Genomic DNA, 23410 nt, shown 5'->3' with positions numbered 1-23410 from the left:
TAGGAATCTATTGTTTTCTTGTCTCCAAAAGGCAGCAAAAGAAACAGTTGTTTGGGAACTTGTGTGGTTTTGGTTCATTATTATTTTTTCCATTGAAATAGGAATTTATCTTTCAAATTATTTTCACAACAAGCTTCCTGAGTAAAGGGGTCATGTGTGTCTTACTGACTGTTATGAAACTCATGAGCAGTGACTCTCATGAGGACATTACAGGGTATTACAGAGTTTTGTTTTTATCTTTGTTTTTATGGTCATGTTTATTTGCTTAGTATATTCAGAGGTTACAGCCTCTGTTCTTATAATATTGGTTCTATAATTTTCCACACACAGAATTCTGTATGGCCAGGAACCTGGAGAGTAGATGTGTCTCAGGTGAGCCTTACTTGGATTTCATGTGTCCTTGAAGGAGCAACATGTTACGTGAGAACATGAAAGAGAGGAACCGCATTTGTCTGGAAAGTGAGGAAGTGAAGCCGCCTCCAATGCTGATATACTCCTATCTCAGTCTTATAACTTCCATTGTCTATTCAGTCTATCCTATTGCCTATGTTTAAATAGCTCTTGGAGCACATTGACCAAAAAAAAAAAAATATCAAAATGCATTGTCCTCAAGATTGGCTAAGTACTCATTGTATTAGTTTCCTAGGGCTGTTGTAATAAAATACCACAAACTAGGTGAGTTATAAAAACAGAAATGTATTGACAAATTGTTCTGGAGGATAAAAGTTTGAAGTCAATATGTAAGCAGGGCCACACTCCCTCTAAAACCTATAGAATAGAATCTTTCCTTGCCTCTTCTAGCTTCTGGTGTTTGCTGGCACTCCTTGATGTATCTTTGTAGATGCAACTCCCCAGTCTCCAACTGTCATCACGTCAGTCATTGTAAGGACATCAGTCATTGGATTAAAAACTTGCCCTACTCCAGCATGACCTTATCTTAACCAATGACATCTGTAATAACCTATATCCAATATGGTCATATTCTGAAGCACTGAAGATTAGAATTTCCATATACTGTAACTTTTGGAGTGATATGGTTTAGATGTGTCCTCACCCAAATCTCCCATTGAATTGTAATAATTCCCATGTGTCAAAAGCAGGGCCAGGTGGAGATAATTGAATCATGGAGGCTGTTCCTCCATACTGTTCTTTTAGTGAATTAAGTCTCACAAGATCTGATGGTTTTATAAATGGGAATTCCCTTGCATATGCTCTCTTGCCTGCCACCATGTAAGATGTCATTTTGCTCTTCCTTTATCTTCTGCCATGATTGTGAAGCCCCCCCAGCCACATGGATCTGTGAGTCCATTAAACCTCTCTCTTTTATAAATTACCCAGTCTCAGGTATGTCTTTACTAGCAATGTGAAGAACAGACTAACACATGGAGAAACACAATGCAACCTAAAAAACTCATAAAACTCATTGCCTCTTCTTCCTTGTATAGCCATACTAGCTTTTCCAGCCTCCTTTGCAGACAGGGGCAGCCATAGAAGCCATTCTAGTTAATGGAAAGAGGGTAGAAATTATTGACAACACTTCTCATCTAGACATAAAACCTCTCATAGAATCCTCCAAGCTTTCTTTTCTATATCACCTGTATACAAAAGTATGAGTTTTGATTTTTCTATCATAGCATATAATACAGTGGTAATCATCCAGGGCTGTTAGGGGAGCTATTTGTAACTTTTTGCTTCACTATTGTTATCATTAGCTTCGATCTTCCAGAGCACCTCATGTTAACAACATGTCTTTTGGAACTCTAGTCAACACATCCACATTACACCCAGGAATAAGGAGGATGGGGGAAGGACAAAACACCATTTGTAGCTGACTATTTCCTTTGAAGACCTGTCCTGACAGCTCAGAACAATGATTTCTGCTTATATCTGGCTGGCTACCCATATCTACTAGGAAATCCGGGAATAACGTCCAACACTAGAGTTCTGGCTTTTGAGTAAGAAGATGAGAATGTCTATTAGATGAACAACTACAAGTCTCTTCTACAGAGAAAAAAAATAGCCAAGACTCAAGGGCCTCTTGACTTAGCCCCACAGTCTTAACAAATAGAGCCAAAGATAAACAGACACAGAAGCCCATGTTCCTTTCACTCAGTGGTTCTCACCCAGGGGTGGTTTTGCCTTCTAGGGGACATGTGGCAATGTCTTGAGGCGTCTTTGATACCCTGACTTGGGCAGGGATACTACTGTTACCTAGTCATATCCCTACTATTTCCTTTGAAGACTTGTTCTGGCAGCCCAGACCACTGATTTCTGCTTATATCTCATTGGCTACCCATATGTATAAGAGAATCTGGGAATGATCTCCAACACTAGAGTTCCGGCTGCTGGGTAAGAAGATGAGAACACCATCTACTTAACATAACACCAGAAGCTATGAGTATAGATCAGGAATGCTGCAAAACACCCTACCAATCGCAGGACAGCTCCCACAACAATGCATTTTTGACCCAAAATGTCAGTATGCTAAGGTGAATCCATTCTGCAAACATGGCTCAGGCATCATCTTAGCAAATCCTCTTCTCTTGAGAAGGAAGAGGTGGAGCAAGAAGGACAATAGCCAGAGGTATAGAAACGTGTGCATCTCCTACAGTCAGATCCATATCCAGAAATGCACAAGAGCCAAGTCTATGACCAATCATGATAAACGCTGCCCCACTACGGAGGAGCTGCAGAGTCAATCCCGCCTGACCACCATGTGGTTACCTCCTCAGTGCTGCTGTTCGGTATGTACATCCTCCGGGCAGTGGTGAGATGGGAGCTCAGTACTGGTCTAAAAAATTATTGTTAATTTGAAGGCCACACTATCAACTAGGCTGAAAATTCAATCCATCATCTATTTCTATCTTAAAGCATACCTAGCTCTGTTGTCCAATATAACAACTCAAGATGACTCTAAACACGAGAAAATCTAATCACTACATAGTTGCCCCAAATTAGTAAAATATAAACCCCTGACATTAAATTTCAACACAAAGAATAAAAATTCTAAAAATGGAAGCTCCATTTTCTTTTTTCAAAAGTGAGAAAAAGATCCTTAACTAAAATATTTTATCTACTGAGGACATTAAATTCCCAAGTAAATTAAAGTTCCAAAATCTTCTCTGTGTAATTTTGTTATATTTTTTTTCATTCTAGCCACGACATCCATACTTGGATGCCTAGGTGATTTGCTTTCCTTCTTTATCACCCTCAACAGCCCACACCATCTTCTGCTGGAATGGATGTAGCTCTTTCAGAATCTAATTCCAAATTTCTCATGTGTCCTATATTCTGAAAACTTCAACAACCAAAGGACATCTAGAGGTTATCAAGTACCAGTTCCACTTTCACAGCCTTTCATAAAGCACTGGCAGTTCTACTGGTAGCCTCCCCAATAATTATTAACTCTTTCCTTCTTGTTGGCAAGCTTCTGAATTTGTTCCAATATCCAACCTTCTCTATGAAACCGAGTGATTTCGAAGATGTGAATCCAAACCCCAGTCATACTTCTCCTACTGTGTGTTATCATGTCTCTATGTGCTACCTGATTCTGAGGTGGCTGACTTGTAACTATGAGGGGGGCTAACCATTATATTGGTGATGGCTGTGTCAGCAGAGATTCACTCTGAGAAGTAAAACTTGTATGAGTGATATAGAACAGATAATTTATTATAGGAATTAGACGTTCCTCAATTCTAGGAGAAGCAGGGGAAATAAACATCCAGAAAGGAATTGTTAGAGGATCATAGAGAAGTAATTAACCAGAGATCATAAAAGGGAGCTGGTGAAGAGATCCATGGAAAGTTATTGCTTCTGCATCTGGTGGTGGGTTTGAAGTCACTACAGGTAATCATTTAAAAGGAAAAGCTGGAAGTGAAGTGAGAAAAAGCAAAGCCAACACTGGAATCCACGAAAACAAACTGAAATCTGCATCTGTCTCTCATAGCAACCAAATTTGGTTTTGTGCATGACCTATAGAAGGTCGGGCCCTTCACCAGAGAGATGCACACACATCTGTCCCAAGGCTCAGGGAAGCTGAAGGAGAAGATATCATGAGTGTTGGAGAAGCTGTGTGCCATTCCATGCCAATAATGTGAGCTGGCAGATCAAGACAATGTGCACAACCAAAAGCAGCAGCTTCTAAGTATAGTGGCTGCTGCTTCATCTCTCACATCCAAATCTCATGCAAATTTATCTTGAGGTCAACCCTAGTCTAGAACTACAGAGGAAAAGAAACTCTTAGAAACACACTTCCAACTTCACTAAGTTATTCACAGTACACAATCCACCATGATAGAGGAATAGAGAGAAGGAAAGAAGTTGGGCTCTTGTTTACATCACTGAGCTCTGCACAAGCCAACACTGAGACTTCTTCTATCTCCAGATTTCTTACTTATCAGAAAATATATCTTTCTTATTGAATAAGCTATTTTGAGTTGTGGTTCTCTGTTACTTGTAGCCAAAATCATCCTAACCAATAAACCAATACACTTCATAATCTAAAGACACATTGTTACCAGCTACAAACCATAACAGAAATGTAGTATTATCTGGAAGAACAGGAAAAAATAAAGAAATAAAAGAGAAATTACTCTTGCATAATAATTCACCATATACCAATCAATGTTTTAATGTTTGCTGTACACCCTATGAATTTAGAGTCAAATGGAAGAAAGCTCCCAACAAGAAGTGAATCATGATACTATGCTTTCTATATCTTTAGGAGAAGACTATCCATCTGCAATTTCAAAGATCTAAATCAATGTCCCTGTATCAACTAAGATAGATTCTAAGGTTAAGGAAACAAAAAGTTACCTACTGGCCAAGGGCCCAGGGCTCAGCTGGCATGGCAACTCCCTGAATTTCTATAGCAACAAAAAAACCACACTCATGCTGAACTGCCTAACAATAGGAGCTATCAGGCAAAATGTCATACCGTTCCTAACTGATTTACGACCCAGGCCACTACAACTCAGATTGGACAAAGGACCTGCCTTACAAACATTCTTTCCTGATAAACAACCACAGACTGCAAGCCAGTTTTCAGCCAGCTTATGGAGACTGTACACAAGCTGTATTTGCATCCTATAGTTTACGTTTTCATATATCGAGCCAAATTCCACTTCATTTTAATGCTAAAACCCCGCCCCAAAGTGAGCATGGGATGTATGTTACATATATGTTTATTCATTGTGTATGCACTCAGCTTCCTTCATAAATATGTACAGATATTCCCTCAAACCTGCTGAATATGTATGACTCTGTTGTGTAATACAGACCCCATGAGGCATAAAAGATAATTCCTCCTTTCCCTCTTTGGAGACATGGAGACAGAGCACCTTTGATTCACACCAGGGACTGTCTCTTCCCTACTTGCAAACTGATATCACCAATAAAGCTCTTCTTTCTATTTAGCCATCCTTGTGGTCCGTTGGATGACACACCTATACATGATTCCTCCTTTATTACAGGATGGCATTTAAAGTACTCCTGCCTTCTGAAACACAATAGTATAAATGTTAAATGGAAGAAACTGAAATCACCAGATTGATCACATGTTTATAACGGGGAACAGCCTATATATTTAAATTACCTTCACTTCTATTTTATTTTGACTCCCTGAGTTTCCAGCACTATAAAGCCAGATGGTGCAGAGGTCTACTTAGAAGCTCTACTTTGAGAAGAGTAATCCAAAACTCTCAGGCAAAATCTATGACTTGGTATTTCTTACAGTTCAGCCCTTTACTCTGTGTTTATATTTCAACCAGGATAATAACTGTATTAGTTCATTCTCACACTGGTATAACTACCTACCTGAAACTGGGTAATTTATAAAGAAAAGAGGCTTAATTGGCTCATGGTACCACAGGCTGTACAGGAAGCATGGCTCAAGAAATTCATAATCATGGCATAAGGTGAAGGGAAAGCAGGCACATTTCACATGCCTGGCAGGAGAGAGAGAGGGAGAAGGGGCAAGTGCTACACACTTCTAAACAACCAGATCTGGTGAGCACTCACTATTACCAGAAGAGCAAGGGGCAAGGCCACTGCCATGATCCAATCACCTATCACCAGGAGTCTGCTCCAGCAGTGAGGATCACAATTTGATATAAGATTTCGGTGGCAACACAGAGCCATATTGCTAACCAAAGCATTTTTGTCCTGCTGCCCCAGCCTCCTGCTCTGGTTTCAAAACAGTTCATTGGCACTAGTAAAGGTAAATATGTTCACCCCTTTTTTTGTGAGCATATGTATGCTGTTATGAAAGTTGATCATATGAATTGGATCACTCTTGTTGCACTCAACTAAAAGAGTACCCTGAATACAAAACATTGTTCCAAGAATGTAGTTTTCTGCAAGCCTGACTGCTGAAACTGCTTGTTGTAACCTAAAATCAGTTTTATCTACTGCTTCCAGGATAACTTGTTGCAACTCTAGGACTAATTTTTCCACCACCATTGCTCCCAGTTGAAGCCTGCAAGCCCACCAAACCTTTACTAGTACCAATGAACTATTTCAAAGGGCAATACCTAACATTTACCTTTTTCATAAAACCTCTAACCTTCTCTTCGTTCTTCAGACATACCAAAGACCACCCGGTCTGCATGTATACCCCAAATTGCAATTATTTTTCCCAAATAAAACATTAAATTTAGAGATTCATCTTCACATTTTTGTTTTGTCTTTGACACTGCATCATTAGGAAAATTTTTCCTTTGCCCCCATGTTTGATCCAGCCAGAGAGTGGATGTCAACAGACACCTAAACCGAATTGAACTGCAGCAGCTGATGCTTCCGAAGCCATTCCCTTCAAGGGCAAAATGAAGGCTAATGTGTCATTTGTGTGCTCCTTGCCTTGTCTTCCCTTCATGTTTTAATTTTCCCAGTCTTGGGTATTTTTTGCTATTTTAATAGCAACAGAAACATGCATTTCTACCACTTGTTCTCTATTCATGGAAAATTATACAGTATTTAATTTACCTCTATTCTTCCTCTACCCCTTTCAAGCAGACACAACCTAGGTCCTCCTCCAAAAGAAATGTTATCTGTTTCCCTTACTGGCATGCCATCCTTCTCTTTCTGTTTCTCACCCTCCTGAATTGTCTGCAAGAGAAAAACACCCTTTTTTCCCTGAGACTGTGTTTCCTACTAAAGCCCTTTCCTTTTGTCAAACTCTGAAGTTTGAGATTCTTACAGCAAATTTTCCCTCTGCCTAGGAGCAAATTTGATTGCAAGAGCAAAGCTGATGCAGCCATAGAGCTTTTTAATCTCACTGGCTTTTAATTTTATAATATTTTTATTGAGACGTTCCCAAGATGAAATACATCCTTTAGAATGAAGCCCCCCAATTTTTTGTTATCTATGCATTGATAAAATATTTTATACCACTGTAATGAACCTGACATATGACTCCAAAGCATAATTATAATCTGTTCTAAGATCAAAATATGGGATGGGAAAGGGGAAATATAGCATAACAGGGAATGCCCTAGGCTTGGACACAGTTCACAACAAGGTAAAGAGAAGCCTACTTTGGCATGATCAATCATGAGATAATCATTGTCTTAAGATCCTGTATATACCCACTTCCTAAGTTTTGAAAGAGGCTTCCCTATCCCTAAGGAAGCCATCTGACTTTTCCACGTTAGATGCTACCAAAACAATATATAATTAACTGCAGTCAAATATTCCTAGTATACCTTCCCTGATTATAAGGTGAAAAATGTGTTCTTAGCCAATACTATATTCCCGACAATTTATTGCAGTTTTAGGCAACTTGCCTGGATGCCCAAAATAATCCCTTTCTACTTATACTAGCTTTGTTCACATTTAATGTGCCTGGAGATAAAACAGAGGAGGAGGCATCTACCAATCAATCTGGAACACCAATTTCCACCAGTTGGTAATTTTCTGCCAAAGTTCTAGGGCATCATAATATATTAAACATTGGAATAAGATGATACTAAATAAGACATTTGTAGGCATCTGTCTCTTTCATCCCACTACCACTCCAAATAGAAAGGCATTAAAGTTTAAGGTGGGGTTGGTAGATTGACCTAGAAATCCCCTCATCCATGGATGCTTAAACCATGTAAATAACTACCACCCTTCCTTTAATTTATCTTAGAGATAATTCTATCTGCAAGCCTCCATGTCTTCATCAGCTGTGGTCAGGTGGAGGTCTTAGAATTGTTTCTGGCTCTGGGAAAGTTCTTCTCATCCCCTTGACACTTGACATTTGGAGCCTCTCAACCGTTTTACTTGTTTGTTTGTTTATTTATTTATTTATTTATTTATTTTGCCTTGGAGTTATCAGGACTAATGACATAATGCCATTTTTGTCTGCTTATATTAATTGCTATAGAAATAATCAACTTCTGGAATGAGGGAGTGAAGGCCTCGGTGGTGGACTGGTCTCTTGCAAAACAGTAAAAATGCTGAGAAAACTAAAATTAACCATTTCTGAAATCTTAAAATTAAACAAAGCCAGAGAACACACTGAAAAAAAACATATATGCAAAACAAATTACTGAACCTTCATAAGACAGTGGGGTCTTTGACATTTTGACATGTGGCTATTTCCATCACTCCTCCTTCCCAAGCTCGGTGGCCTGACAGCCTGATGAAAAACAAGCAATCTCAGAGCTAACAGACAAGATTGACCCTGTTTGGTACTCCATTAAAAGCAGCATTTCCACAGCATAGCCAATATTTTGTCTCAACTTCCAGCTACTCACAAAATCTCTATTCCTGGGGTGTTGTGGCTATTTGACTTAACTCGGAGTCCAGCTCAGCTGAAATTCTCAAAAGCCCTACTCCCAGGGCATTGCCAAAACAATAACAATTTACTGACAAAATTGCAGCTGCTTTGAGCTGCGAAGTCAGTTGGTGCAAACAAAAGCCTGGCCATAATTTAAAAGCAGCTCCTGGAAAACAAGGTGAGCATAAGGAAGTTTTAAAAACTTCAGGCCGGGCGCAGTGGCTCTCATGCCTGTAATCCCAGCACTTTGGGAGGCCGAGGCGGGCGGATCACAAGGTCAGGAGATCAAGACCATCCTGGCTAACACGGTGAAACCCCATCTCTACTAAAAATACAAAAAAAAATTAGCCAGGCATGGTGGCAGGCACCTGTAGTCCCAGCAACTCAGGAGGCTGAGGCAGGAGAATGGCATGAACCCGGGAAGCGGAGCTTGCAGTGAGCCGAGATCGCGCCACTGCACTACAGCCTGGGCGATAGAATGAGACTCTGGCTCAAAAGAAAAAACAAAAACAAAAACAAAAACAAAAAACTTCAATATATTCCTGGGGATCTAAAAGGATGTTTGCATGTGCAAGGTTGTATATATGCCCAGAAAGACCTGGGAAAGGAAAAGCCTGTCATCACCCCTGCCTGAACTTGGGGTCTTGAGAAGACAGAAACTGAAGGCTAAAATTGTCTTTAAAACTTATGAAATGTGCTTGGAGGCAGAGCAAGATGGTAGAATATAAGGCTCCACCAATTGTTCCTTCCACAAGGACACCAATTTAACAACAATCTACACAGAAAAAAAACAAAAAAAACAAAAACAAAAAAAACACCTTCATAAGAACCAAAATTAGGTGAGCACTCATAGTACCTGGTTTTAACTTCCTATTGCTGAAAGAGGCATTGAAGAGATAGAAAAGAGTCCTGAATCACTGATGCCACTCCTCCCCAACCCCTGGCCATGGCAGGGGGTTGCTGAGAGCATCTCTGGGTGTTGGGGGAGGAGAATATAGCAATTGTGAGGCATTGGACTCAGCGCTGTCCTGTTAGAGCAGAAAGGAAAGTCGGAACAAATTCAGCTGACACCCACCCACAAAGGGAGCATGTAAATCAGCCCTACCCAGAGCAGAATCATCTGTCCCAGCAGACAGAACATGACTTCTCACAAACCTCGCCACTGAAGGTTACATTGTTGTGTCTCCAAGTAAACTTGAAAGGAAGTCTAGGCCATAAAAATGGCAACTATTAGGCGAGTCCTAGTGCTGAACTAGGCCCAGAGACAGTGGCCTGATAGGGGGCAAAGATGCACTGAGACACCAGCTGGGGTAGGCAAGGAACTGCTGGTATCACCCCTCCCCTAACCCCAGGCTGCATGGCTCACAGCTCAAAAGAGACACATCCTTTTGCTTGAGGAGAGGAGAGGGAAGAGTGGGGAGGACTTTGTCTTGCATCTTGGATACCAGCTCAGCCACGGCAGGATAGGGCACTGGTCAGAGTTGTAAGGCCCGTGTTCTAGACCCTAGCCCACAGATGACATTTCTAGACACACCCGGGGCCACAGGGAACCAAATGCCTTGAAAGAAAAGACTCAGTTATGGCAGCACTAATCACCTGCTAACTGAAGGGCCCCTGGGCCCTGAATAACCAGCAGTGATACCCAGGTATTACGTCGAGGGTCTCGGGTGAGCCTCTGAGACTTGCTGGCATCAGGTGAGACTTGGCACATTACTAGCTATGATGGCTATGGGGCAAAACTCCTCCTGCTTGAGAAAAGCAGAGGGACTAGTAAAGGGGACTTAGTCTTGCATTTTAGGTACCAGCATGGCCACAGTGGGGTAGATCACCAAGCGGGCTCTTGGAGTCCTCAATTCCAAGACTTGACCCTTAGATGGCATTTCCGGACCTGTCCTTGACCAGAGGGGAACCCACTACTCTGATGGGTGAGTCCCAGGCCAGGCAGCATTAACCACAAGCTGATTTAAGAGATCTTGTCCTAGAATAATGTTTAAGAGAGTACTTCAATGAGAAAGAAAAGGATATTAATGAGCAATTAGTAATCACCTGAAGGTATAAAACTCACTGGTAATAGTAAGTACACAGAAAAACACAAAATATTACAACACTGTAACTGTGGTGTGTACACTATGCTCATACTAAGTAGAAAGACATAACAATGGACCAATCAAAAATAATAACTACAACAAGTTTTTAAGACATAGTCAGTAAAATAAGATATAAATAGAAACAATAAAAAATTAAAAGGTGGGAGGATGAATAGAAGATGCAGAGTTTTTATTAGTTTTCTTTTTGCATGTTTATTTGTTTATGTAAACAGTGCTGTTAACACGTTAAAATAATGGGTTATAAGATAGTATTTGCAAACCTCATGGTAACATCAAACCAAAAAACATACAATGGTATATTAGTCCATTTTCATAGTGCCATAAAGAACTGCCCAAGACTGGGTAAATTACAAAGGAAAGAGGTTTAATTGACTCACAGTTCTGCATGGCTGGGGAGGCCTCAGGAAACTTAGAATCATGGTGGAGAGACATAGGCCCCAATGCAATATAGCTGGAGCTTTCAACACCTCACTTTCAGCATTGGACAGATCTTCCAGAAAGAAACCCAGCAAAGAAACATCAGACTTAATCTACACTATAGACCAAATTGGTCTAATAGATATTTACAGAACATTTAATTCAAGAGCTGCAGAATACATATTCTTTTCATCAGCATATGGATCAATCTCAAGGATAGACTATATGTTAGGTCACAAAACAAGTCTTACAACACTCAAAAAATTTTAAATAATATTAATCATCTTATTTGGTCACAATAAAATAAAACTAGAAATTAAAAACAAGAGGAATTTTGGAAACTATCCAAATACATGAAAATTAAACAATATGCTTCTGAATGACTGGGTGGGTCAGTGAAGAAATTAAGAAGAAATCTGAAAAATTTTTGAAACAAATGATGATGGAAACACAACATACCAAAACCTAAACAGCAAAAGCAGTATTAAGAGGGAAGTTTAGCTATAAGTGCTACATCAAAATAGAGGAAAACCTTCAAATAAACAATCTATCAATGCATCTTAAAGAAGTAGAAAAGCAAGAGTAAACTGAACCCAAAAGTAGTAGAAGAAAAAATTAATAAAGATCAAAGCATAAATGAAATAAAAAACAATACAAACATCAATGAAACAAAAAGGGTTTTTAAAAAAATATTAAGCTAAATTGACAAATCTTTAGCCAGACTATACAAAAATCAAATCAAAATGGGTTAAAGACCTAAATCCAAGACTTCAAACCATGAAACTGCTATAAGAAAACAGTGGTGATAATCCTCAAGTCATTGGTCTGGGCAAAAATTTATTAAGCAATACCCCACAAGCACAGGCAACCAAAACAAAATGTTTCACATCAAGTTAAAAAGCTTCTGCACAACAAAAGATACAATGAACAAAGTGAAGAAACAACCCACAGAATGGAAGAATATATTTGCAAACTACCTATCTGACAAGGATTAATAACCAGAATATATAAGGAGCTCAAACAACTCTATAGAAAAACATCTAATAATCCAATCAAAAAATGGACAAAAGATTTGAATAGACATTTCTCAAAAGAAGACATACAAATGGCAAACAGGCATATGAAAAGGTGCTCAATATCATTGATCGTCAGATAAATGCAAATCCAAACTACAATGAGATATCATCTCAGCCACCTCAATTAAAATGGCTTATACCCAGAAGACAGGAAATAACAAATCCAAGGGGATGTGGAGAAAAGGGCACCCTTGTACACAGTCAGTGGGAATGTAAATTAATACAAACACTATGGAGAACAGCTTAGAGATTCCTCAAAAAAACTAAAAACAGAGCTACCATATGATCCAACAATCCCACTACTGGGTATATACACCCCAAAAAAGAAATCAGTATATCGAAGACATATCTGCACACTCATGTTTGTTGCAGCACTGTTCACAATAGCAAAGGTTGGGAAGCAACCTAAGTGTCCATCAACAGATGAATGGGTAAAGGAAATGTGGTACATATACACCATGGAGTACCATTCAGCCATAAAAAAGAATGAGATTCAGTCATTTGCAGTAATATGGATGTAACAGATCATTATGATAAGTAAAAAAAGCCTGGCACAGAAAGACAAACATCACATGTTCTCACTTATTTGTGGGATCTAAAAGTCAAAACAATTGAACTCATGGACATAGAGAGTGAAGAATGGTTACCAGAGACTGGGATGTATAGAGGGGAGCTGCAGGGGAGGGGAGGATGGTTAATGGGTTCACAAAAGTTACAATAAATAAGACCTACTATTTGATAGCACAACAGGATGACTATAGTCAATAATAAGCTAATTGCACATTTGAAATAACTTGAAGAGTATAATTGGTTTGTAACTCAAAGGATAAATTCTTGAGTGGATGGATACCCCAGTCTCCATGATGTGATTATTTCACATTGCATTCCTGTTTCAAAACATCTCATGTACCCCATAAATACATACACCTACCATGTACCCACAAAAATTAAAATCTTCTACTGATCATTGGCTGACCATTAAATCATACTTGGTATCCTATTGAAATTAACACACTATTAATCTGAATTAAATTATTTTACCTTGAAATACTAATTGTAATATGCAGACCAACTTCTAAGAAAATAACAAAAAAAAGTAAAATAAGCAACAAAGAAACTAATGTGATATTAAAAACATTACATTAAAAATATCTATTCAATACAAAAGATGACAGTAATCAAGGAGTAGAGAAATAAAAAAGACAAAAGACACAGAAAACAAATAACAAAATGGAAGAAATATATTCTAGTATACCAGTAATTTTATTAAATATAAATGGATTAAATATTCTAACTGAAGGAAAGATTAAAGAAAACAAAAATTTAAAATTAAAACCCATGATCTAGAGACACACTTTAGATTCAAAGACCCAAATAAGTTGAATGGGAAAAGACGGAAAGAATTACCACGCTATCATAAAAGGAGTAACAAAAAGATGGGCTTTTAGAATAAGATCAGGCAAAATAGACTTTATGACAAACATTGTTAAAAGAAACTAATGACATCTTATAATGATGAGGATCAAGTCATCAGGAAGAAATAACAATTACAATATATGTATGTACCTAATAACAGTGCCCCAAAATATATGAGGCAAAATATACAGAACTGAAGGAAGAAATAGAAAATTCAACAATAATAGCTGGGGACTTCAATACCTTGCTTTCAGTAATGGATAAAACACATAGGCCAATGATCAACAAGGTAACAAAAGACCTGAACAACACTATAAAACAACTAAACTGAACAGACATTTATAGAACATTTTACCCAACAGAAGAAGCATACACTTTTCCTCAAATCATGTAAAACATTCTTCAAGATAGATTACGCGCTAGCCCATAACACAAGCCTCAATATACTGAAACAATACAGTGTGTTCACTGACCTAAACCAATTAAATTAGAAACCAACAACCTAAGGTTTTGGGGAAATTCACAGTTTTAAAAATCAAAAACACACTATTAAATAACCAGTGGGTCAAAGAAGAAATCACAAGAGAAATTAGAAAATATTCTGAAGTAAATGAAAATGAAACACAAAATACCAAAACTTTTGAGATGCAGCATCAGTTATTGAAGGGAAATATATAGATGCTAATGCCAATATCAAAAAGGAAGAAAGATCTTAAATCAGTAATCTCACTTTCCACATTATAAAACTAAAAAAGAAAAGCAAATAAATTCAAAGCAAGCAGAAAGAAGACACAACTTACAGCTGAAATAAATGCAATAGAGCAGAGATGAAAAATCAAGAAAGTTAATGAAGCCAAAAGCTAGTTCATTGACAAGAGCAGCAAAATTGACAAATCTTTACCTTAGGCTGACCAAGAAAAAGAGAGAAGATTCAAATTTCAAAAACCAGGAATGAAGGAAGGAATATATCTACCCCCTTAAAGAATATAAAGGATTATAAGGGAATCCTAGAAACAAATGTTTTTCAAAAAATTAATTAGATAACAGATAAAATGGACCATATCCTGGAGAGACACAAAATACAGGAACAGACACAAGAAGAAATATGTAATTAGAGTAGATTTATGACAAGTAAAGAGATTGTGTTAATAATCTTGAAGCTTTCTATAAAGAAATGCCCAGTTCCAGATTAATTATCCAGAACATTTAAAGAATTAATACCAAGTAAATGTCTTCAACCTGATAAAAAACATCTACCAAAAACCCCACAGCTCACATCATACTTAACAACAGAGGATTGAATGCCTTCCTCCAAAAATAAGAAAGAAGCAAGGCTGTCCACTTTTGCCGCTTTCATTTAACATTGTATTTGAGATTCTAGCCAGGAAATTTAGGCAAGAAAAAGAAAAGTGTGACTGGTGGCTCATGCCTGTAATCCCAGCACTTTGGGACTTTGGGAGGCCGAGGCAGGTGGATCACATGAGGTCAGGAGTTCAAGCCAAGCCTGGCCAACATGGTGAAACCCTGTCTCTACTTTAAAAAAAAAAAAAAAAAAAAAAAAAAGAAAGAAAATAGTAAAACTATCTCCATTTGCAAGTGATATGACCTTTCATACAGAAAATACTAAGGAATCCATAGAAAAAATTGTTATAACTTATAAATGAGTGCAACAATGTAGCAAAATATAAGATAAATATATAATAATAAATTGTATTTCTATATATTAGCAATGGACAATCTGAAAATTAAATTAAGAAAATATAATTTATAGTAGCATCAAAAAGAATAAAATACTTTGGAATACATTTAACAAAAGAAGTGCAAGACTTGTACACTGAAAATACAAAACATTGGTGAAAGAAATAGAAGAATATCTAAATAAATGGAAAAATGTCACATATCCATAGAATAATATTGATATGACAATATTCCTTGTTATGAGTTGAATTGTGTCTTCTCAAAAGACATGTTAAAGTCCTAAACCCTGGCCCCTGTGAATATGACCTAGTACAGTTGTCAAATTCATCTACAGACTCAAAACAATTGCTATCAAAATTCCAGTTGCCTTTTCTTTGTAGACATAGACATGCTAATCCCAAAATTCACATGAAATTAAATGGGAATCAGAAAAGCCAAAGAAGAACGATGTTGGAGGGCTTGTACTTCCTGAGTTCAAAGTTTACTACAAAAATACAGTAATCAGAACAGGGTGGTAATGACATAAGAATGTACATATAAAACAATGGATAGAATTAAGAGCCAGAAATAAGCTTTCCCATTTATGGGCAATTGATTCTCAACAGAGTTGGCTGGACAATTCACTGAAGAAAGAATAGTCTTTCCAACAAGTGATACTTGGACAAATCCACATAAACAATGAATTTGGATCTCTATCTCACACTACATCACAAAATTAACAAAAAGTAAATCACACCCAAGCATATGAAATATACCTACCAGAAGAAAAAACTGGAGTAAACCATCATGATGATGGGGTGGGAAATGGCTTCTGAGATAAGACATCAAAATAAAAAGAAGTAAAAGGGAAAAAAAAGATAAATTGGGCATTATAAAAATTGAAAACTTTTGTGCTCCAAAGGACACTATCAAGAAAGTAAAAAGACAAAGTACAGAATGGGAGAAATATTTGCAAAGCATATATCTGATTAGGTATATGTAGCCAGAATATACAAAGAACCTTTAAAATTCAGTAATAAATATATATATAACCCAATATTAAAATAAGCAAAATATTTGAATAGACATTTTTCCAAAGAAGATAAACAAATGGCCAGTAAAGACACTAAAAGATGCTGAACATCATTAAATATTAAAGAAATGTACATCAATACTACAATAAGATACCATTTTATACCCAGTATGATGGCTACAATCAGAAAGACAATAATAAGTGTTAGCAAAGATGTGGAGAAAATGAAACCCTCGTACAATACTGGTGGGATTGCAAAATGGTTCATGCAGTTTAGAAAATAGTTTCACAATTCCTCAATATGTTAAGCATAGAGTTACTATTCCTGGCTTAATCATTTCAGTGCTGATCAATGATAAAAACATAACTACAAGATATAACCACAGTAGTAGTAGCACATACAAGCTTTATTTAGGTGGTGTTTTTGACAGGTTTGCATGTGAGGGAAGCCCTGCACGGTATGAAGCTTTTCAAAAGCAAAGGCCTGTGGGCTACCACCAGAAAAGAAGGGTGAGGGAAGCTTTCTAGGGGAGAAGGAGATCAAGAAGATTTGGGTCTAAATAATGTCACTGCACAGCACTGCAGGGAATTGCTGGATCAGAGAACTCTGCAAGGCAGCAAAAACTTGGAGTCCTTTAAAGCCACAGGGTTTATCTTACCTATAGCTAACAGATATTAGGTACAGTTTTACAAAGTATGCAAAGCAGGCAGTCTCTAAATGGCTAAGTCTGCTGACACGCGTTATATTTAAAACAATTGGATGTATAAAAATTTTACTTTAGCACTAAAGGGCTTTTGACCTAATGGGTGCCTGTTAAGAAGATTTAAATAACAGAAGTTCTGATATGATTTGGCTCTGCATCCGCACCCAAATCTCATCTTGAATTACAATCCCCACATGTCAAGGGAGGGACCTGGTGGGAGGTGAATGGATCATGGAGGTAGTTTTCCCCATGCTATTCTTGTGATACTCAGGGAGTTCTCACTCACAAGATCTGATGGTTTTAAAAGTGGCAGTTTCCCTGCATTCACTCTCTTTCCTGCCACCATGTAAGACGTGCCTTGCTTCCCATTCACCTTCTGCCATGACTATAAGTCTCCAGAGGCCTCCCCAGTCATGCAAAAGTGTAAGTCAATTAAACCTCTTTTGTTTATAAATTACCCAGTCTCAGGGAGGTCTCTATAGTGTGTGAAAATGGACTAATACAGAAATTGGTACCAGGAGTGAGGCACTGCTATAAAGATAACCGAAAAAAGGGGACGGGTCTTTGGAACTGAGTAATGGGCAGAGGTTGGAATAGTTTGGAGGGATCAGAAGAAGACAGGAAGGTGTGGGAAAGTTTGGAACTTCCTAGAGACTTGTTGAATGGCTTTGACCAAAATGCTGATAGTGATATGGACAATAAAGTCCAGGCTGAGGGTCTCACATGAAGATGAGGAACTTGTTGGAAAGTGGAGTAACGGTGACTCTTGCTATGCTTTAGCAAAGAGACTGGCAGCATTTTGCCCATGCCCTAGAGATCTATGGAATTTTGAACTTGAGAGAGATGATTTAGGGTAACTGGCAGAAGAAATTTCTAAGCAGCAGAGCATTCAAGGTGTGACATGATTTTTCCTGAAAGTGTACAGTTATATGTGCTCACAAAAAGATGGTTTGAAATTGGAATATATGTTTAAAAGAGAAGCAGAGTGTAAATGTTTGGAAAATTTACAAACTGACCATGTGATAGAAAAGAAAAACCAATTTTCTGGGAAGGAATTCAAGCAGGCTGCAGAAACTTGCATAAGTAACAAGGAGCTGAATGTTAATAGTCAAGACTATAGGGAAAGCGTCTCCAGCTCATGTCAGAGACCTTTGCAGCAGCCCCTCCCATCACAGGCCCAGAGGCCTAGGAGAGAACAATGGTTTCCTGGGCTGGGCCCGGGGACCCACTGCTCTGTGCAGCCCCAGGACATGGCACCCTGCATCCCAACTGCTACAGCTGTGGCTAAAAGGAGCCAAGGTACAGCTTGGGACATTGCTTTAGAGGGTGCAAGCCACAAGCCTTGGTGGCTTCTATGTGGTATTGGGCCTGCACATGTGTAGAAGACAAGAGTTGAGGTTCGGGAACCTCCACCTAGATTTCAGAGGATATATGGAAATGCCCGGATGTTCAGGCAAAAGTCTGCTGCAGAAGTAGTGTCCTCAAGGAGAACCTCTGCTAGGGCAGTGTGAAAGGGAAATGTGGGGTTGGAGCTCCCACATGGAGTCCCCAATGGGGCACTGCACAGCGGAGCTGTGAGAATAGGGCCACTGTCCTCCAGAACCCAGAAAGGTAGATCCACTGACAGCTTGCACTGTGTGCCTGGAAAAGCCACCAACACTCAATGCCAGCCCATGAAAGTAGCCAGGAGTGGGACAGTACTCTGCAAAGCCACAGGCGTGGAGCTTCCCAAGGCTGTGGGAGCCCACCTCTCACATCAGTGTGCCCTGTATGTGAGACATGGAGTCAAAGGAAATTTAATGACTGCCCAGCCAGGTTTCAGAATTGCACGGGGCCTGTGGCCCTTTTGTTTTGACCAATTTCTCCCATTTCGAATAGAAACATTTACCCAATGCCTGTACCCCCACTGTATCTTGGAAGTAAGTAACTTGCTTTTGATTTTACAGGCTCATAGGCATAAGGGACTCGCCTTGTCTCAGATGAGACTTTGGACTTGGACTTTTGAGTTAACGCTGGAATGAATTAAGACTTTGGGGGACTTTTGGGAAGGCATGATTGGTTTTGAAATGTAAAAAGGACATGAGATTTGGGAGGCGGGACGGGCAGAAGATATGGTTTGGTTCTGTGTCCTCACCCAAATCTCTTCTTGAATTTTAATCCCACCTGTTAGGGAGGGCCTGGAAGGGAGGTGATTGGATCATAGAGACAGTTTCCCCCATAATGTTCTTGCAGTAATGTGAAAGTTCTCAAGAGGTCTGATGATTTTCAAAGTGGCAGCTTCCCCTGCACTCACTCTCTTTCCTGACACCATGTAAGACGTGCCTTGCTTCCCATTTGCCTCCTGCCATGATTGTAAGTTTCCTGAGGCCTTCCCAGCTATGCAGAAGTGTGAGTCAATTAAACTTCTTTTGTTTATAAATTACCCAGTCTCAGAGAGTTCTTTATAGCAGTGTGAAAACAGACTAATACAGAGTCAATATACCCAGTCTATATTTTGCACATTTATATAACATTTACTACATGGCCAATAAATTCCACCACTAGGCATGTACCCAAGAGAAATGAAAACAGATGTCCTCATTAAAATGTATACATAAACGTTCAATGCAGCATTATTCATAATAGTCAAAAAGTGAAAACCATCTAAATGCCCATCAGTTTATGACTGGATAAACAAAATGTGGTATATCCATACTACAAAATATTATTCAGCAATCACAAATAGCAATAACAAAACCTGACATATGCTACAATATAGATGAGCCTTGAAAACATGCTAAGCAATAGGAGCCAGTCACAAAAAAACATGCATTTTATTATTCCATTTACATATTTTCCAAAATAGGCAATTCCACAGAGATAGAAAGTAGATTAGTACTTGCCTGAGGCTAGAAGGTAGCAGGATATGGAATGATTACTAATGGGTACCAGGTTTCTTTTTTGGAGCAATGAAAACATTTTAAAATTAGATTATGTTAGTGATTGCACGACTCTGTGAATATGCTATATTACAAACCATTTAACTATATATTTTAATAGATAAATGTTATATGTGAATTATATCTCAATAAAGCTATTAAAACTGCCATAGAAAGCCCAGCACTCCAAATTAATCATTCATTTCTTACATTTAACTCACCTTTTGACTTCATAGATGCCCTATTTGACCCCATATCCTATGCCCTTTCCTCACTTGAAACTCCTTCATTGTGCCCCCTGGAACACAAGGTCAGTCATCCGCAAAATCTTTATCCTCATCCTTTTCTCTCAACATTCTCTTCAAGTTCTTGCTCTAACTAAAACTTGCTCTAGATGAGGCAGTACTTGCCCTCCAACTTTTTCAAATGATTTCTATTTGGTCTTACACATTTCATACTTCAGGACTTGGAGGTGTCTCTATATTATCAATTTTCTCAGATAAGGGAATAAAGAATTCTTTTTAAGCATGCACTTTTAAAAGATCACTTCAATATACAAGACTGCCACTAACATTTACAAGTCCTGGGAATGGATACAAGTCTGAGGGCCCCAGCTCACAGCCACCTTCCATCCTCTTCCCAATCCAGGCTCCACCCCACACAACAAAGGGGCCTTTTATGTACTTGGGTGCACATCATAGCCACATATCCAAGCTCATTCCACCCCATTCCCTTCAAGCAGCCATTCTTTTGCTACCCGTGGGGCCTATCATCATCTACCTTTGAGGGGATGGATTCAAGAAACAGGCTCACCCAGGCCCTGGAAGCCAACTCACAACCATTTGGGCAGAGAATTGCAAGATCTCATATACTAGGTATGAGTCTAGAAGGGTTTACCAGTTCTGGGTGACTTCTCTTCTTGGCCCATGGAATCCTTACTCTACAGAGAGGGACATGGCAGGAGGAGGGCCACCTCTGAGCCTTGTAAAATGTGAAACCAAAACAGGAACCTCACTTATCTGAGTCTGAGGATGATACAATCATTATATCACTGCATGTATAAAATTACCTAGAATCTAAAAATGTAATGTGGACTTACCCTATATGTTGACTTGTTTTGAGTGGGAAATGTCCATCATCTTTGAACTGGTCAATGTTAAACTTATTCAAAACAATTCTTCTTGAGTTTAATCTGCTTTCCTAGATGGTCTGTTCTGTTGAAAATAATATTTTTGGAAAAATATATGAATAAACAATTTTCCAAGCAAAGATATAAAACTAGTCCTCGAATAGACAAACACATGTTCAAAGCCACTTATCATTAGAGACAGGCACATTAAGGCAACACTGAGATACCAGTTCTCACCTATCAGATTGGTATAAATTTTAAAATGTGACAGCACACTCTTATTGGAGAGCCTGCGAGGAAGCAAATGTTACCTTTCAACACGGGAATCATACCTCTAGGAATCTATCCTGATGCCACACCTCCCACAATTCAGAAACATATATGAGGACTGTCCAGTGAGCAGCATGGCGGGAGCCAGCAACCAGAGCAGCCCTGGAACAGAGGCAGCCACCGCCATTCCAGGAACCCAGCTGAGCAGGCCGTGGCCTTGTCGATGTTGCTGAATGTGCTTTACTGAACAGGCTGAAGGAGGAGGACAGAGCCCCTCATCAAGCTCTTCATCAAGGCTGGCACTGATGGTGAAAGGACAGGAAACTGCCCCCTTTCCCAGAGGCTCTTCATGATTCTTTGGCTCAAAGGAGTTGTATTCAGTGTTACAATTGCTGACCTGAAAAGGAGGCCTGCAGACCTGCAAAACTTGTCCCTCAGGACCCACCCACCATCTACAACTTTCAACAATGAGGTCAAAACAAATGTAAATAAGATCGAGGAATTTCTTGAAGACATCGTATGCCCTCCCAAGTACTTAGAGCTTTCACCAAAACACGCAGAATCAAACACTGCTGGAATGGACGTCTTTGCCAAATTCTCTGCATATATCAAGAATTCAAGGCCAGAGGCTAATGAAGCACTGGTGAAGAGTCTCTTGAAAACCCTGCAGAAACTGAATGAATATCTGAATCCTCTCCTCCCTGATGAAATTGATAAAAATAGTAGGGAGGACATTACATTTTCTATACGTAAATTTCCGGTTGGCAATGAAATGACATTAGCTGACCTGCTGCCCAAACTGCATATTGTCAAGGTGGTGGCCAAAAAATATCACAACTTTGATATTCCAGAAAGAATGACTGGCATATGGAGCTATCTAACTAATGCATATAAAAGGGATGAGTTTACCAATACCTGTCCCCATGGTAAGAAGATTGAAATAGCCTATAGTGATGTATCCAAAAAACTCAACAAGTAAAATCACATTTATGATAGAGATGTCTTTATGTCTTCCCCTAATATGCTTTTCCTAACAGACTGCTCCTTTTTCTACAGAGTAGAAATTGTATTTTGCACGAACATGCAGTCATTCAAGGTTAGGGTCAAGGATAGACAAGCAAGGTATAGTAGTTATCCTGAAGTATACACTCCTAAGCCCTATTATTTTAAAATCCTTTTACCCTGCCTACCCCTCGTACCCATGTCCCCCTCTCCTCAAATTTGGGGACACTACATCACAAACTTTTTACTTTAGATTGAAAGATTCACCCTGGGGCATGAAAGCTTTAAGGGAATGAATAACTCCTCTCTCCTCAGGCCCGATCCCAAGGCGCAAGGCCACTTGCGCCAGCAGTGTGCATCAGCAACATAGCAGAAGCAGGAAGAGAGCTGGCCGGAAGACACGTACCCGCTGAAGACCAAGAGAGAGGCCATCCGGGTACCGCCTAGCAGTTACATCAGACTGAGACACTTCCTGTTTACAGGAGACTATAAAACCCCTGCCCCGTCCTCATTTGGTGCTGACGCCATTTTAGGCCTCAGCCCATGAGTACCCAGGCGGTCATTAAAAACAGCGTGTTGCTCCACACCACCTTGTGTTGTTTGTTGGTGCACTCTCGGGGTTCGAACCGATACAAGAGCCTTGCATAGAGGTAATCTGCCATCTCTTAGGAGCCCTCAGCATTGTGCCCGTTAATACAGAGGGCCGAACTTTTCAGGTGCAGTGTTTAATACTAAAATAGTAGCCATGACTTCATCAGGCAGCCCCAAACTGGTGCATAATGCATGGTACCAAAAATTTACGTAATTTTTAGAATTTTGTAAAATGTAGTAAAAGTATATAAAAGGATTGCTACTGTATCAAAAACATGGTTTCAATTTAGTTTATCCTGGATATGTAC

The 23410-nt window shown here is 39.1% G+C and overlaps 1 protein-coding gene across 1 annotated transcript; it reads left to right on the top strand.

Annotated features, from left to right (window-relative positions):
- The first annotated feature begins 2411 nt into the window (after positions 1-2411).
- Positions 2412-22488, top strand: LOC101153176 (chloride intracellular channel protein 4-like). Its single transcript, XM_055391665.2, has 3 exons — positions 2412-2744; positions 20347-20420; positions 21768-22488. Exons 1-3 carry the CDS (start codon positions 2412-2414, stop codon positions 22486-22488), a joined length of 1128 nt encoding a protein of 375 aa, XP_055247640.2.
- Positions 22489-23410: the final 922 nt, after the last annotated feature.

This window comes from Gorilla gorilla, chromosome 1, assembly GCF_029281585.2.
Source record: "Gorilla gorilla gorilla isolate KB3781 chromosome 1, NHGRI_mGorGor1-v2.1_pri, whole genome shotgun sequence".
Taxonomy (NCBI): Eukaryota; Metazoa; Chordata; class Mammalia; order Primates; family Hominidae; genus Gorilla; species Gorilla gorilla.
The sequence above is the reverse complement of the archived record's forward strand: the minus strand, read 5'-3'. Positions and strand labels throughout refer to the sequence as shown.

Excerpts from the sequence above, each read along its gene's own strand:
- LOC101153176 (XM_055391665.2), top strand. The coding sequence starts at position 2,412 with ATGCTGCAAAACACCCTACCAATCGCAGGACAGCTCCCACAACAATGC. Across the intron at positions 2,745-20,346 it reads CTCCTCAGTGCTGCTGTTCG|ATGCCCTATTTGACCCCATA; the intron begins GTATGTACATCC and ends TTGACTTCATAG. Across the intron at positions 20,421-21,767 it reads TGTGCCCCCTGGAACACAAG|GAGGAGGACAGAGCCCCTCA; the intron begins GTCAGTCATCCG and ends AACAGGCTGAAG.